Source organism: Callorhinchus milii, unplaced genomic scaffold (genome assembly GCF_018977255.1).
Source record: "Callorhinchus milii isolate IMCB2004 unplaced genomic scaffold, IMCB_Cmil_1.0 Scaffold1, whole genome shotgun sequence".
Taxonomy (NCBI): Eukaryota; Metazoa; Chordata; class Chondrichthyes; order Chimaeriformes; family Callorhinchidae; genus Callorhinchus; species Callorhinchus milii.
In genome coordinates, this window is record NW_024704742.1 from 109,322,959 (window position 1) to 109,337,462 (window position 14,504).

The following is a 14,504-nucleotide window of genomic DNA, read 5'->3' on the forward strand; positions in this document are numbered from 1 at the left end:
TTACGAGCATGTGTTGCAATGTCAGAGGTGCCATCATTTGGATGAAACATTAAAATGAGGTCCTGTCTGCCTATTCAGGTGGACGTTAAAGATCCCAGTTTCATAAATATTCCACCTCATGCAGTGAACAAGTATTTTCAGTGGTTACATGTTGTTTTGTACATTGACCACATATAGCCTCAATTGTTCAAATTATCAAGGAACTGAATCCATTTTCACTGAGCTCTGAATTGTCAGATCACCACCATATCATATTTCAGTTCCCACTATTCAGACTACTGTCTGTAAATAACATTGGTACACCACTGGTTGCGAAACATTTAATGTGGTAATCCTTAAAAGGTGATAAAACAGCATATTAAGAGATTAATTATGTGTCTTAGGTTGAATGAGTTGTCATCTTTATGTCTCGAAGACATGATAAAGCACTATATCAAATGCAAGAATTATTATTATATTATTAAATACATTATTATAAATCATGCATCCTGTGTAGGGCACTTTTTAAAAAAAAATGCAACACAAGCATAATGGAAATGAAAATGATAATTTGTTGTCCAGCTTCAGCAATTCATTCATACATTTATTCAGGAAGATTGATCACAATCTCTATATCTCAGCATTTTGATCAAAACCACAACTCTCCTTTAATAACAATAATAATAATAGAATAATATTAGATAACTCTCCTTTGACAATAAGGGGCAATCTCAGTGTCATTTTTTGTATACTGTGTTCTTTGTATACAGTAATAACTTGTGAAAATTTTAAACTGATCTCCCTAGAATACACAGAGGCAAAATCTATTTGGACCTATAAAAGATAGATGGATGTTTGGAAAGCAGGGGTTTTAAGTGTTCTGGGGGTCGGATTTAAGAGCACTCGCCTCACAAGCGAGAGGACCTGTGTTCGATTTTGGGCAAGACGAAACGTTAGGCAAGTTTCCTTACTCCACACGCCTCTGTTTACCTAGCAGAAAATAGAAACTAGATTGTTAGTCGATTTCTGGGGGTAATAATCCCTTCCAAGAAAATAATATATAAATAAAATAATAATAATTTGGTCGTTCAATCCACATCTGTTTGTGGGAGACTGCTGTGAGCAATTGTTTTGAAGACACTGACTATGAATGGACATTTGCAGTAAGTGTTTTGGTAATCCAAGTGCCTCAGTGACGTCTTGTGAAGATCATGTGAAAATACCAATTATAGTTACACTGCAGACAGATGTTAAGAAGATCTGACTGCAGGATTCTTACGTTATTGTTATCAGATATTAATAATTGTTGCATTTGATATAGCACCTTTCACATCAGGGGGACACTTTACAAGATTTACTGTAAAGTTTAGTCACTGAATTTGTAGGTTAACACAACATTCGTGATTTTAGTGACCAATTTTTATTTGGGAGATTGTCGGTCAATATTTTTGGAGAAAATCCCTTCTCTTTTTCATAGTGATATAGGATCCTTAACATCCACCTAAACAAGTAGGATCTCGATTTAATATCTCACCCAAAGAGCACCACCTCCAACAATTCAACCCTCCCACAGTACTGTGTCAGCCTAGACTCTGAATTGAATCCTTAACCTTCTGACTCAGAGGCAAGTATTCATCTCATCTTAACAACAACAACAAAGTTACATTGGGAGGATGACCCAAGGTACTAGACAGTTAAGACTTCTCACCCGAGCTGGGGGTTGGAAACAAACGGGGTTGATGGTAGGCGGGTGGGAGGATGGCCAAAGGTACGGTCAAAGAGGAAGGTCTGGAGATGGACCTTGAAGGAGGCAAGGGAGAGGGCAAGGTGGAGAGATTTCAGGATGGAGTTCCAGAGGATGGGGATAGAAAAGCTGGAGGCCTGACCCCCAATAGTGGTTTGGTATGGTGTTAATAGGTCGCAGAGGAGGAGCAACATCATGGAGGGCTTTAAAAGGGTAATTATTTTAAACTTGATCCTCTGAGGCATGGGGAGCTAATGTAGCTAGATCGGTTTACGGAGCATTAATAATATTGTTTTCAGATGTCGAGTTCTCTCCTTAAATTAGCATGAGACAGTCAGTGCACAATCAAATCATAAAAAACCTTGAAGTCCCTAATGATTATAAGTGCACATAAAGTATATACAAAAAATTAAACCTTCATCAATTTTATTGCTGTCGACTAGAGGAAAGAATTTCTTGTGCTACAAGACTATTTCCTGGCACCAAATTTGGAAGAATTATAATGGGTTATAAGGAATACTGGAACTGAACCAACCCAAAATCAGACATTGCAATTCCAGGGCATCTGAGCTTATATAACAATATTATATAGTCAAGATCCAGCTCTAGATTTTCATTTAAATCCTATCATCTCTCTACCCACATAAAAAATGGAGTATAAGGCAGGCTGCTGATTGTTTTTGACTCATTCTATTAAAATTAATTGTAAACTGATATTGATATATTGATGTAGTTATGGTTCAGTGGATAACGTTATTGCTTTGTGTGGGAGGCGAATTAATTTAATTAAAATTAAAAGTGACAGCACTAACTATCAAACAAAGATATGGCTTGCTGAAGATCCCTTAATTACCACAACAATGTTTGCATTGACACTTTCTCAGGCAATCAAGTCTGGAATATTTGCTGAGATGGAAGAATGTGATGAGACAATAACAAACATAATAACAAGCTGCAAGTACATAGAATTAGACTTTGATTTGGGATTTAGTATTGACTTCGGATTCATTATTATAATATCAGAGTTATTAATTGGTCAGTCACATAGAATTATACAGAATTACATAGAATGATACATAAAAAGGCTATTCAGCCCAATTCTTCCATGCCAGTGTTTATACTCCCCACACTTCACAGATCCTCCCACTTCTAATCCGCTCGATTCCCTGTTATTGTTCCCCGACACCTGACTGTTCAGCGCTTTGGGACGTTCTCCCGACGTGAAAGGCGCTCTATAAATGTAATTTTGTTGTTGTTGTTGATAGTATTTATAGTTTACATTTATTAATTAATTATTTGAAGAACCTGGTAGTATTCTTAAATAGGATACCATTTAAGACTCCACATCAGATCTTGAGCTCTTAGTCTAGGGTACCACAACAACAACAACTTGTATTTATATAACACCGGGGTAGCATACCAGCACGCTTGACAGTGGCGGAGCATGATGCCGTAAACAAATCATAGAACTTTACAGCAGGGAAGAAAAACATTTGGTCCATTGTAGCTGTGCTGGCTCTTTGCAAGAGCAATCCATTAAGACCCTGCATTTACTTAACTGCCTTTTCCCCATACTTCTGAAAATTTTTCTAGGCTAAAACCTCTGTACAGTTCTGGGGTAGTCCTGCATTGTCAGAAATGCTGTCTACCAGATGAGCTGTAAAAAATGCAGTTCTCGCTCTCTCTCTCTCTCTGTTCAGATCCCATGAACCCAATTGAAAATTAAAATGAGTTCTTTCTGTTGTCCTGGCAACAATTATCAACATAAATTTACCTTAGGGCTGTTTATGGGAGCTTGCAAACTGGCTGCTCTATTTGCCTAAAAAAAGTAGTTACTATGCAAACTATACTGGTCCCCTCCTCTTTAATATCTATGTGCTCCCTCTTGGTGACATCACCCGCAGATATGGGGTCAACTTCCACATATATGTGGATGACACCCAACTCTATCTCTCTGCCTCCACTCTTGACTCCAGGACCACTGCTTTCCTGACAGAATGTCTGTTGGACATCAAGTCCTGGATGAGAACAACAACAACAACAAGATTCCATATATAGAGCGCCTTTCACGTCGGGAGGACGTCCCAAGGCACTGGACAGTTGGGTCAGGACCCGAGCAGGGGGGAAATGGTCAGGGTGAGGGGAGGGAAGGGAGGGAGCGAGGAGGGGGTAGAGAGTCGAGAGGGGAGCTGAAGGCACGGTCAAAGAGAAAGGTCTTGAGACCGGCCTTGAAGGAGGAAAGGGAGGAGGCGGCGAAGGCACTGGGGGATAGAGTTCCAGAGCCTTGGGGCTGAGAGGCTGAAGGCCCGACCACCGATGGTAGGGCGTTTAGGGTGGGGGATGTGGAGCAGACCGGAGCCAGAGGAACGGCACTGACAGCATCACTATCCAGAGATGCACACTCCACCTCACTAAGCCAGTCTAGAACCTTGGCGTCTTGTTTGACCCTCAACTATCCTTTCTATCCTATATCCGTGCCATTACCCGCTCTGCCTTCCCCAACCTCCGCAACATCACCCGGCTCTGCTATTTTCTCACACGCAGGCTGCCAAAACCCTCATACACGCATTCATAACATCGAGGCTTGACTATGCAAACTCTTTGGGCTGCATAGGCTGCAGATCATCCAGAACTCTGCAGCCTGTGTCCTCTCCCCCACCAGGCTCCATGACCCTATCACCCCCATCCTTGCCCAACTCCACTGGCTTCCCATCACACAGAGGATACAGTTCAAGATCCTGGTCCTCACCTTCAAAGCCCTCCATGGCTTTGCTCCCCCTACCTCTGTGACCTCCTAATCCCCTACCATCCTGCCCACTCCCTCCGCTCAGCAGGCTCCCAGCTGCTTCACGTCCCCCACCTTGCACACCCCACCATTGGTGGGCAGGCCTTCTGCCACTCTGCCCCCACCCTCTGGAACTCCATGCCACAGTCCCTCCACCTTGCCCCCTCCTTTGCCACCTTCAAGGCCCATCTGAAGACCCTCTGACCATGCTTCTGATCACCCTTCTTTCACCCCTGCCCTCCGAACGCCCCAATCCACCCCCAGCTCAGATCCGAAACACTGCCTGTCCAGCGGCTTGGGCCATTCTCCCAATGTGAAAGGTACTACACAAATGTAATTTTATTGTTGTATATATAAATATACAAAGTCAAAAACTGTACTTAATATTCCAGGCTCTTATTGACTGAGAAATAATGCCGTCATCACCTTCTTCACATTTGAAAGAATTATCACCTCAAACATATCATTATTTGTGAAAATATATTGCAATAGATATGTAAAATATGCAATCCCAATAGTTCAGATTACAATTTCCATTGTGCTAGTGGAGAATGTATAAAATGTTGTGAAATTTACAGTGGAATTTAGATGATAATTTTGACGAACGTTACACTGACAGGAAGATCTGAGCATTCTGGTTTGGCAAAGCTGGTAAAATGCCATTATCTATTCTGGAGAGTTGATGGCATGAACCTTGCAATCGATAACACAAGTGTGTAAGTTGAGAAGTCCATGGCGCAAAAGCTACTGGTGGTTTTCTATGTGCATACACAGTGCCCCAGTGGCATCACAAACCTGGAAGAACTAACTGGTGTTGGGTGGTGAGCGACCTCGCTTGTAACACATGTTTGGGTTTGTTGGATCCCAACAAGCTCCTTATATCCCTGTACACCTGGTGCTACTGTAACACTTGCGGCCTGGTATCCTATTTTGCTACATAGGGATGCAAATATAATGCAACACTTGGAATCGAGAAAAATCTTTGTATTCAAGAATGAATATCTTGTGAAGACTGACCAGTGTAATTGTACCGTGGGTTTCACTTCCCCTCTAGAAGTCTGCAAGAGATGACACAATCCAAGCCTGCTTTTAACAAACGTAATGAAAAAGTGTGGCACAACAACATCGACTTTGCCTTGGGTCACCTGTCTGTTCTCCCCAGCTTGGTGTCAGACTTGCCTATTCAACACTCCGAGACACAGCCTGTGTGAAGGGAGCTATATCAATGCAAACTGTTGTTGTTATCTGCCAAATAAAGGTAGTTTGGTTAAGAAAAGAGCCCTCACAAATCGTCCCATGGCACCTAGCTTCCATTTTGAAAAGCAATACCTTATAAATTATAGATACCATTGCTCTTTAATAGTTTCTTTAACTATGCTCTTTAATAGTCAATGAACTGAAGAACCAGTGATACACAAGTAATTGATCACAGTGGCTGCTTAATAAGTCCAATAAAACCTGGAACACCTGAGCTAGATTTGTAGACATCTATAAAAGGGAATGTTACATTTGTACATGTTCAGTACACTCAAATCCCTTATTAACTGTCAAATGTGCCTTCCTTAAGAAGATTATTATTAATAATAATAATCCTTGCATTTGATATAGTGCCTTATCATGTCGTTGAGATGTCTTGAAGTGCTTCACAGAATATAAAGTGAATTGACTGTATATTTTGTGGGCGAAATGTGGCAGCCAATTGCGCACAGCAGTATCCCATAAACAGTCGTGGATTAAGTGACCAATATTTTTTGGACGGACTATTACCCCCGGAAAGCGATCTGCCAATCAACTAACAACTGGGTTCTGACTAAACAGGCGTGTGAAGTACGGAAATTTGCCTAAGGTTTTGCCCTGCCTGGGAATCGAACCCTGGTCCTCTTGCTTGTGAGGCGAGTGCTCTAACCAACATGCTAAACATGCTTCATGACACTATCTCAAAAGGGAAAGGAGTACCTCCTAGTGTCTCACGCAACAATCCTCAAGAGAAAATTAGTCGTTTGTCTCATGGCTACTTGTGAGAAGTTCAAGCCCCACGTTAGGACTTTGAACTTTGAGCTCATGGTCTTCAAAAGAAACACAAATCGAAGTGCTGTTTCCCTGTTCAGGTGGACCTTAAAGATCCCATAGCACTATTCGAAAAGAGAAGGGTGTTTCTCCTGGTATCCTGGTCAACAATCCCCCAGATAAAATTGATCATTCACTTCATGGCTGTTTGTGGGACATTGTTTTGTGCAAATTGGCTGTTGTGTCCAACCACAAAATACAGTCAATCCACTACAGTGTATCCTGTGAAAAGCTTTGAGACGACCTCCTGATGTGAAAGGCACTATACCAAAATGCAAGGATTATTTATTTGTTTTCACATAAAAGATGTTATATAAAGACAAGCTGTTATTAATTACATTAATACATTAGTATAGTATATGCCCTCAATATTTTAAAGTCCTGGATCATGTTCTCTATCAATCCTCCTGTCTCCATTGAAAATAATTTCAGTTCTCCTAGTCTCTCTTCAGACCTTTGGGTCTTCAATGCTAGAATTATTCTTGTTGCTCTTCTCTGTCTGATGAACTAATGCCTGAGGTTGGTGTATAGTGCAGGGAATATGAAGAGGAAATAAATATTGTACAATATTTCTTATACTAGTGTTCATGGTCATATCATCACTAATACATTTTATGACTGTTTTGCTGGCTTTCCATCACACAGAGGATACAGTTCAAGATCCTGGTCCTCAACCTTCAAAGCCCTCCATGGCCTCATTCCCCCCTATCCCTGTGACCTTCTAACCCCCTACCAACCTGCCCGCTCGCTCCGCTCAACGGGCTCCAGCCTGCTTCCTGCCTTCCGCCTCACCCACCACACCATTGCTGGGTGAACCTTCAGCTACTCTTCCCCACTCTAGGGAACTCCATCTTGCAGTCCCTCTGCCTCATCCCCACCTTTGTCTCCATCAAGACCCATCTTAAGGCCCTCTTCTTCGACTGTGCCTTTGATCACCCTCCTTCCCCCCCCCCCCCCCCCCGCCCTCCACCCTCCCCAATCCCTACCTCCAGCTCGGGTCTGAATTACTGAGTGTCCATTGCCTTGGGATGTGAAGGGCGCTATACAAATGTAATTTTATTGTTGTTATATTGCTTTATTTCCATTGATATGTTCTTCATTTTATGTGTGCAGGGGAATAACATGCTTGGAACAAGTAATACCAATCTCACTTCCACAAGCACAGTGATCTACCAGCTGAAAATTCTGCTAAAGAGTGGACACAATCTGGCAGTACGGGATCGTGGAGGTAGGACACAATGCAGCTTGTGAGCAGTTTGGTGGAATAGTTATTTGATAACAGTACACTTATCGGTTTGCAGTTTTAATCAGTAAACATTAGTACTTTCTCCAGGTAGAGGGAAAATCAATCAATTCCCATTGTTAAACATTGTTGCCTCTCCTTTTCTTGATCATTTTGTAATACAAGTCATAAGGTTGCCACAGATGTTACTTGCTGCGTGCTGCTCTCTATGTGTCACACAAAGGCAGTGATGTACGTGGCGACTTTACAACCTGAAATCGGTCATTTTTGTCATTGAAAATGGACTTGAAGAATTGTTTCCACTTTCTGAAATGCAAAGAAAAAGGTCTATGTCTAGAACCAGGCAAGATTTATTCCTCAGAATACCACAGGTAGTTTGACAATAGAAAAAATCCAAACCCCCAATTGATTAACATGGATATTTGTAGTGCATTGCTGTGTGCAAATTGTCTGCCGCATTGGCCTACAAAATATATAGTCACTATGCTTTACAGTAAATCCCCGGTGAAAAGCTTTGAGATGTCCTCCTGATGTATCTGGCACTATGTCAAATGTAAGGATTATTGTCATAACAATAATGTGGCCTAGATAAAATATCTGGAGTCTTGTAGGTCAGTGGTTAGAATGCTCGCCTCGCAAATGAGAGACCTGGGTTTGATTCCCGGAAGGCGAAATGTTGGGCAAGTTTCCTTACTCCACATGCCTCTGTTTACTAGCAGTAAGTAGGAACCCAATTGTTAGTGGATTGGTGGATTGTTTTTCTGGGGGTAATAATTCCTTCCTCCCCCAAAAAATAATAATTTGGTCACTTCAGTCCATAACTGTTTGTGGGATACTGCTGTGTACAATTGGCTGCCACGTTTCGCCCACAAAATATACAATTGATTCCTTGAAGTGTTTTGAGACATCTCGAAGACATGATAAGGCGCTATATCAAATGCAAGGATTATTATTTATTATGATTATTATTACTCACATAAACTTGCTGATTACTTCGCTTTGGGTTATTTATATTGTATTAAGTTGAGAGCAACAGGATGTAAAGAGAATATCAATCACTTGGATTGCTTGTAGTATGCGCCTCACAGCAATCTTAATGAGCTGTGCCTTATTTATCGATCAATGCTTAAAGACTCCAGAAAGGCTCTGACATCACAAACCACAAGGTGAGGGGGAGACTGTAATTTAATCTTTGTTCTTTGTTACTCACTACACTATAATCATCTGTCCTTTCATTGTTATACTTGGCACAATACCGTCATTGTGTGTCAGGCGTCATCAAATCATAAAGGCCTGCAATACAAGGGTCAAAATAATTACTATATCAAATCAAGCTCTCATAGGTAAAAATGGCACAAACAGTATATCCTGTGAAACAGTTTGAAACCTCTCAACCGCATGATAAGGTGCTATATCAAATGCAAGGATTATTAATTATTAGTGTTATATTGTTAAGAAATGTGTGTATGTTTGAGGACCTCTGACGTCATGATGCTAATTATGCAATGAAGCCAGATGTTTAAGTTTGCGTGAAATATCGTTGTTAGAATTGTTCTTGCGCCAACTTTTCCATTTCAATCACTATGCAAAGCAATAGGAGATCCAACTCTGAATAAGGATCTGTCAAATATGATGTTGGAGAACCAGCTGTATTTACATTGCAAGGTACCTCCAGATCCTGCTGAAGGGAAACTGTAATTAAAAGCAACTTTATACCAATTCAATAACTGGGAGTTACAAATGTTTATCCGTAATTTATTCTGTCTCATGTACCCCTTTGGCACGGAGCAAGAAAGATTTAAGCAGGTATCAGTTTTCTCTCTTCAGAGCAACTAAACAAACAAATTGCATTTTTATAGCGCCTTTAATGTCGAGAGAACATTACAAAGCACTAGACACTTGGGAGTTTGCACCTGAGTGGGGATTCAAGAGGGGTAGAGGCTGAGAGTGTGGGTATGGGAAGGTGACTGAAGGCATGGTGAAAGAGGAAGCTCTTGAGACGGACCTTGAAGGAGGTGAGGAAAGGGGCGAGGCAAAAGAACTCTGGGATGGAGTTCCAGAGAGTGGGACACTCCAAGACATTCCCCACTGAGGTGAGGGTAATGCGATTCAGCCAAATCTGAACAGACTGAATTGTTGTATGGACAAAACCTTTGTAATTCACCTTGAGAGAAACACAGACTTCAGAATTGAATCACCCCCCCTAATTCTGAAAGTGCTTTGAGATGTCCTCCCGATGTGGAAGGTGCTATATAATTGTACAACTCATTAAATCCTTTATTATCAAAGGCCATTAAAATGATCATTAATAGCTGAGATCTGACTTTTTCAGGGTGGATACGTAACTGTTTAAACAACTGGGTTCCTACTTACTGCTAGGTAAACAGAGGTGTGTGGAGTAAGGAAACTTGCCCACATCAAGCTATTTTAGGTTGAAGATATTGTAGAAAATAAGAGCTGTGCATAGCACACTTTTTGTCATTGATCTTCTGGTTCTGTCGGAATTGACAATGATATTAAGTATCCTGGGATTTGTAAGTGGCTGCTCTGTTTCCGTGTTCTGGGGATATTATGATCAGGAGACAACTAACTGCTAATTGATGATTGAAATCTTATACAAAACAAGCTCATTCTAAAAGGTACAGAGACACCAGTGATCCATTGGCATATGTCATTATAGCCCAATACTCAATAGTTTTTTTTTCTTTTTGTGTGATACATGCATACATGTATATCTGTTATACTAATAGATGAGACTGCTGGAGAATTAAATATTTTCATCATATACACAGAGCTGACACAAAGTGCTCCTCAGTTTAGTCTGGTTTGGGAGATATATTTACATAGTTGTAGCGCTCAATCAGCAGTACCAATGTGGCATTTCCACTTCTCATTATCTCTGTTTACATCACCTCTCTGGGAGGGATTCTGGAGAGTTGGAATTTGTTCTGCCACTTGGTGTAGTTTATAATAAACTCATTTGATATAACGTTTTACATGCTGGTAGGAGGTCTCCAAGGACTTCACGGGAGTTAATTTGAAGGGTAATGAATACATTTTGTAGTCAAAGTTTACTTTAGGAAAATCATAGTCAGTCACTACAGTTCACGGTAAGAGGAAAGTCTTGCTCAGATTTTAAGAGCATAAAAACATAAGAAATAGGAGCAGGAGTAGGCCATTCAATCCCTCGAGCCTTCCCCGCCATTTAAGATCATGGCTCATCTACTAACCTAATTCCATTTACCCGCCCTATCCCCATATTCCTTAATCCCTTTAGTTTTTAAAAATCTGTCGATCTTAGTCTTGAATATGTTCAATGATTGAGCATCCACAGCCTTCTTGGATAGAGAATTCCATAAATTCACTACCTGAGTGAAGAAATGTTTTCTCAACTCAGTTCTAAAGGTACAAGAACACCTAAATCCCTCTGAATACTTTACAGTACAATCCTGCACAGAAAACAGGATCATTTCAAGATCGGTTTAGATAAAGAAGGCTGTTTGGCCCACCTGATCTCATCTTTCCAGAATACCCTAGAGTCCTGTAGCTCAGTGGTTAGATCACTCGCCTTGCAAACAATTCCCGGCAGGATGAAATGTTGGACAAGTTTCCTTACTCCACACACCTCTGTTTACCTAGCAGTAAGTAGGAACCCGATTGTTAAGTCAATTGGCGGATCACTTTTCCAGGGATAATAATTCCTTAAAAAAATTATAATCATAATTTGATCACTCAATCCACGACTGTTTGTAGGACACTGGTGTGCGCATTTGGCTGCCACAATTCTCCAACAAAACACACAGTCAATTCACTTTACAGTACAGTACCGGCCCATCTCCAACCTCCCCTTCCTGTCCAAGGTCCTTGAAAGAGTTGTCGCCTCCCAGCTGCGCTCTTTCCTCTCCACCCATTCATTATTCGAACCCCTTCAGTCGGGTTTCCGTACTGCCCATAGCACAGAAACTGCCCTGGTCAAGGTCACCAATGACATCCTGACCATCTGCTCCCTCTGCCTCCTCGTCCTGCTCGACCTATCAGCAGCATTCGATACGGTCGACCACGCTATCCTCCTCCACCCCTTGTCCTCCCACCTCAACCTTCAAGGCCCTGTCCTTGAGTGGTTTAGATCGTACCTCTCCCTCCGTCTTCATTTTGTCTCTGCAAACGGTTTTTCCTCCACCCCCCGCACTGTCTCGTGTGGTGTCCCTCAGGGCTCTGTCCTCGGTCCCATCCTCTTCACCCTCTATATGCTCCCCCTGGTGACATCATCCGCAGACATGGGGTTAACTTCCACATGTATGCGGATGACACCCAACTCTACCTTTCCTCTTCTACCCTCAACTCCACGACCACCGATGACCTGACAGCTGCCTGTCCGACATCGAGTCCTGGACGAGAGACAACTTTCTTCAGCTCAACGTGCGTAAAACTGAGGCCCTCCTGATTGGCTCACGTCAGCGCCTCCGCACCTCAGGCGCTGACAGCATCAGCATCCAAGGCTGCACTCTCCACCTCTCAAAGCCAATCAGGAACCTCGGGGTTCTGTTCGACCCTGAGCTGTCCTTTCTTCCTCATATCCGCACCACAACTGGCACCGCCTTCCATCACCTCCGAAACATCGCCAGACTACGGCACTACCTCACCCCTCACGCTGCTGAAACTCTGGTCCACGCCTTTATCACCTCAAGGCTGGACTATGGGAACTCTCTCCTCGCCGGCCTTCCCGCCACCTCCCTCCACAAGCTGCAGGTCATTCAGAACTCTGCAGCTCGTGTACTGTCCCGCACCAGGCTTCGCGACCACATCACTCCCACCCTCGCTCGCCTCCACTGGCTCCCCATCCCCCAGAGGATCGAGTTCAAGATCCTCATCCTCGCCTACAAGGCCATTCACGGCCTCGCTCCCTCCTACCTCTCCGACCTACTATCCCCCTACTTACCTGCCCGTACCCTCCGTTCCTCTGGCTCCGGTCTGCTCCACGTCCCCCGCCCCAACCGCCCTACCATCGGTGGTCGGGCCTTCAGCCTCTCAGCCCCGAGGCTCTGGAACTCTATCCCCCAGTGCCTTCGCCGCCTCCTCCCTTTCCTCCTTCAAGGCCGGTCTCAAGACCTTTCTCTTTGACCGTGCCTTCAGCTCCCCTCTCGACTCTCCACCCCCTCCTCGCCCCCTCCCTTCCCTCCCCTCACCCTGACCATTTCCCCCCTGCTCGGGTCCTGACCTTGGGACGTCATCCCGACGTAAAAGGCGCTCTATAAATGGAATCTTGTTGTTGTTGTTGTTGTACAGTATGTTCTGTGAAGCGCTTTGAGACGTCTAGAAGACGTGATAAGACACTATATCAAATGCAAGGATTATTATTATTATTACCCACCCTATTGTCTTCCCATCACAGCATCAATCTGTTCTTTTTAAATACATCCATGTATTTTAAATAAGTGCAAAGAAGCAAATCGGCACAGATGGGCCGAATGACCTCCTTCTGTGCTGTACAATTTTATGATTCTATGAAGTATCCTGGCAAAGACGTGATGTTCCAGTGCTCCGCTGCCCTGCAAGTTGGCCATTTTATCTTTTACTGTGGATGCATGTCAGCGCTGTCTCTCGGTTCCAGATGGGTGTCTGATTTCCGGGTAAGTGTGTGCTTGTGCTGTAATACCCGCTATCATGCTTTGCTCTAATGTAGGTTGGGATTTTATGGCTCCCATACCCCTCGTCTTTTCTTTTTTATCAGCAGGTTCAAAACTTGGGGACAAACATTCCTCACTATTTCCTATGCAAATAGCTTCATTGTCTGTTTCCATTAACAATTCACATCTCAAATAGACAGAGGAGAACTTTTTAAAAGCAATACACTACAATTTACACGCATATTGCGTCTTTCACATCAGGAGGATGTCCCAAAGCCGTTGACATTTCTTGCTGGCACCGGAGGTTTGGGTGGGAGGTGAGAGGGGGTGAGGAGGAGCAATGGTAAAGTAACATAAGCAGCAGTGATGTGTAAAAAAAAGAACAAATTATTTTCTCGTTGTTTCTGTTTTAAATTACTTTACCAATAGAATGGAATGGTAAAATGAAGCACGACAACCATAATTCTAAGTAATGTAATATTCATATCATTTTAACAAGCCTTCAGAGTGATGAATTATAAAATTACTTTTTATGAATGATGGTATCCGAGATGCAATTTATTTTTCAGTTTGTTGAGGTGTAGTCCTTCAAATGGCTGAATAGAATGAAAAAACTATTATCTGTTTTGTTTTCATGCAAAGATACATCTGACTCAGAAAAATAGTTGCGAGACCTGTGCCAATAAATGGGCTCCGGTTCTGCATGTCAATCGTGTGAGCAATGATTGAAAAGACCGTGTCAATGTTTGTGTAATTCCATCAGATACTTAGAGACAGGGAGTCAAACTGGAATTGATGAGTGTGACTCAGGTAGTTTATCATACTAAGTGAATGATACAGAGAAGAGATGTAGCGAACAAATGAGAGACTGCAGAAATGGTTCTATTGACTGACTGGCTGACTCTATGGATTTATATTCTGTACATAGCTCATTATAATCTGAATTCTGAATAATCTAAGAAAGGTGGTACATAAAAGATCAGTCATTTCACTGACTGATAAAGGTTAATTCATTGCATAGTGTCTAAACAATATTGCTTCAAGAATTCAAAATAGTTT

At 42.4% G+C, this 14,504-nt stretch overlaps 1 protein-coding gene across 3 annotated transcripts in view; it reads left to right on the forward strand.

Annotated features, from left to right (window-relative positions):
- Positions 1 to 14,504, forward strand: part of mctp1a (multiple C2 domains, transmembrane 1a) — a 251,498-nt gene that overhangs the window by 72,095 nt on the left and 164,899 nt on the right. For all 3 annotated transcript variants that reach the window (XM_007893071.2, XM_007893072.2, XM_007893073.2), the window contains exon 3: positions 7,689 to 7,803. In XM_007893071.2, coding sequence (XP_007891262.1) covers positions 7,698 to 7,803 — 106 coding nt within the window. In that variant the 5' untranslated portion in view covers positions 7,689 to 7,697. The remainder of the gene's footprint in view (positions 1 to 7,688; positions 7,804 to 14,504) is intronic.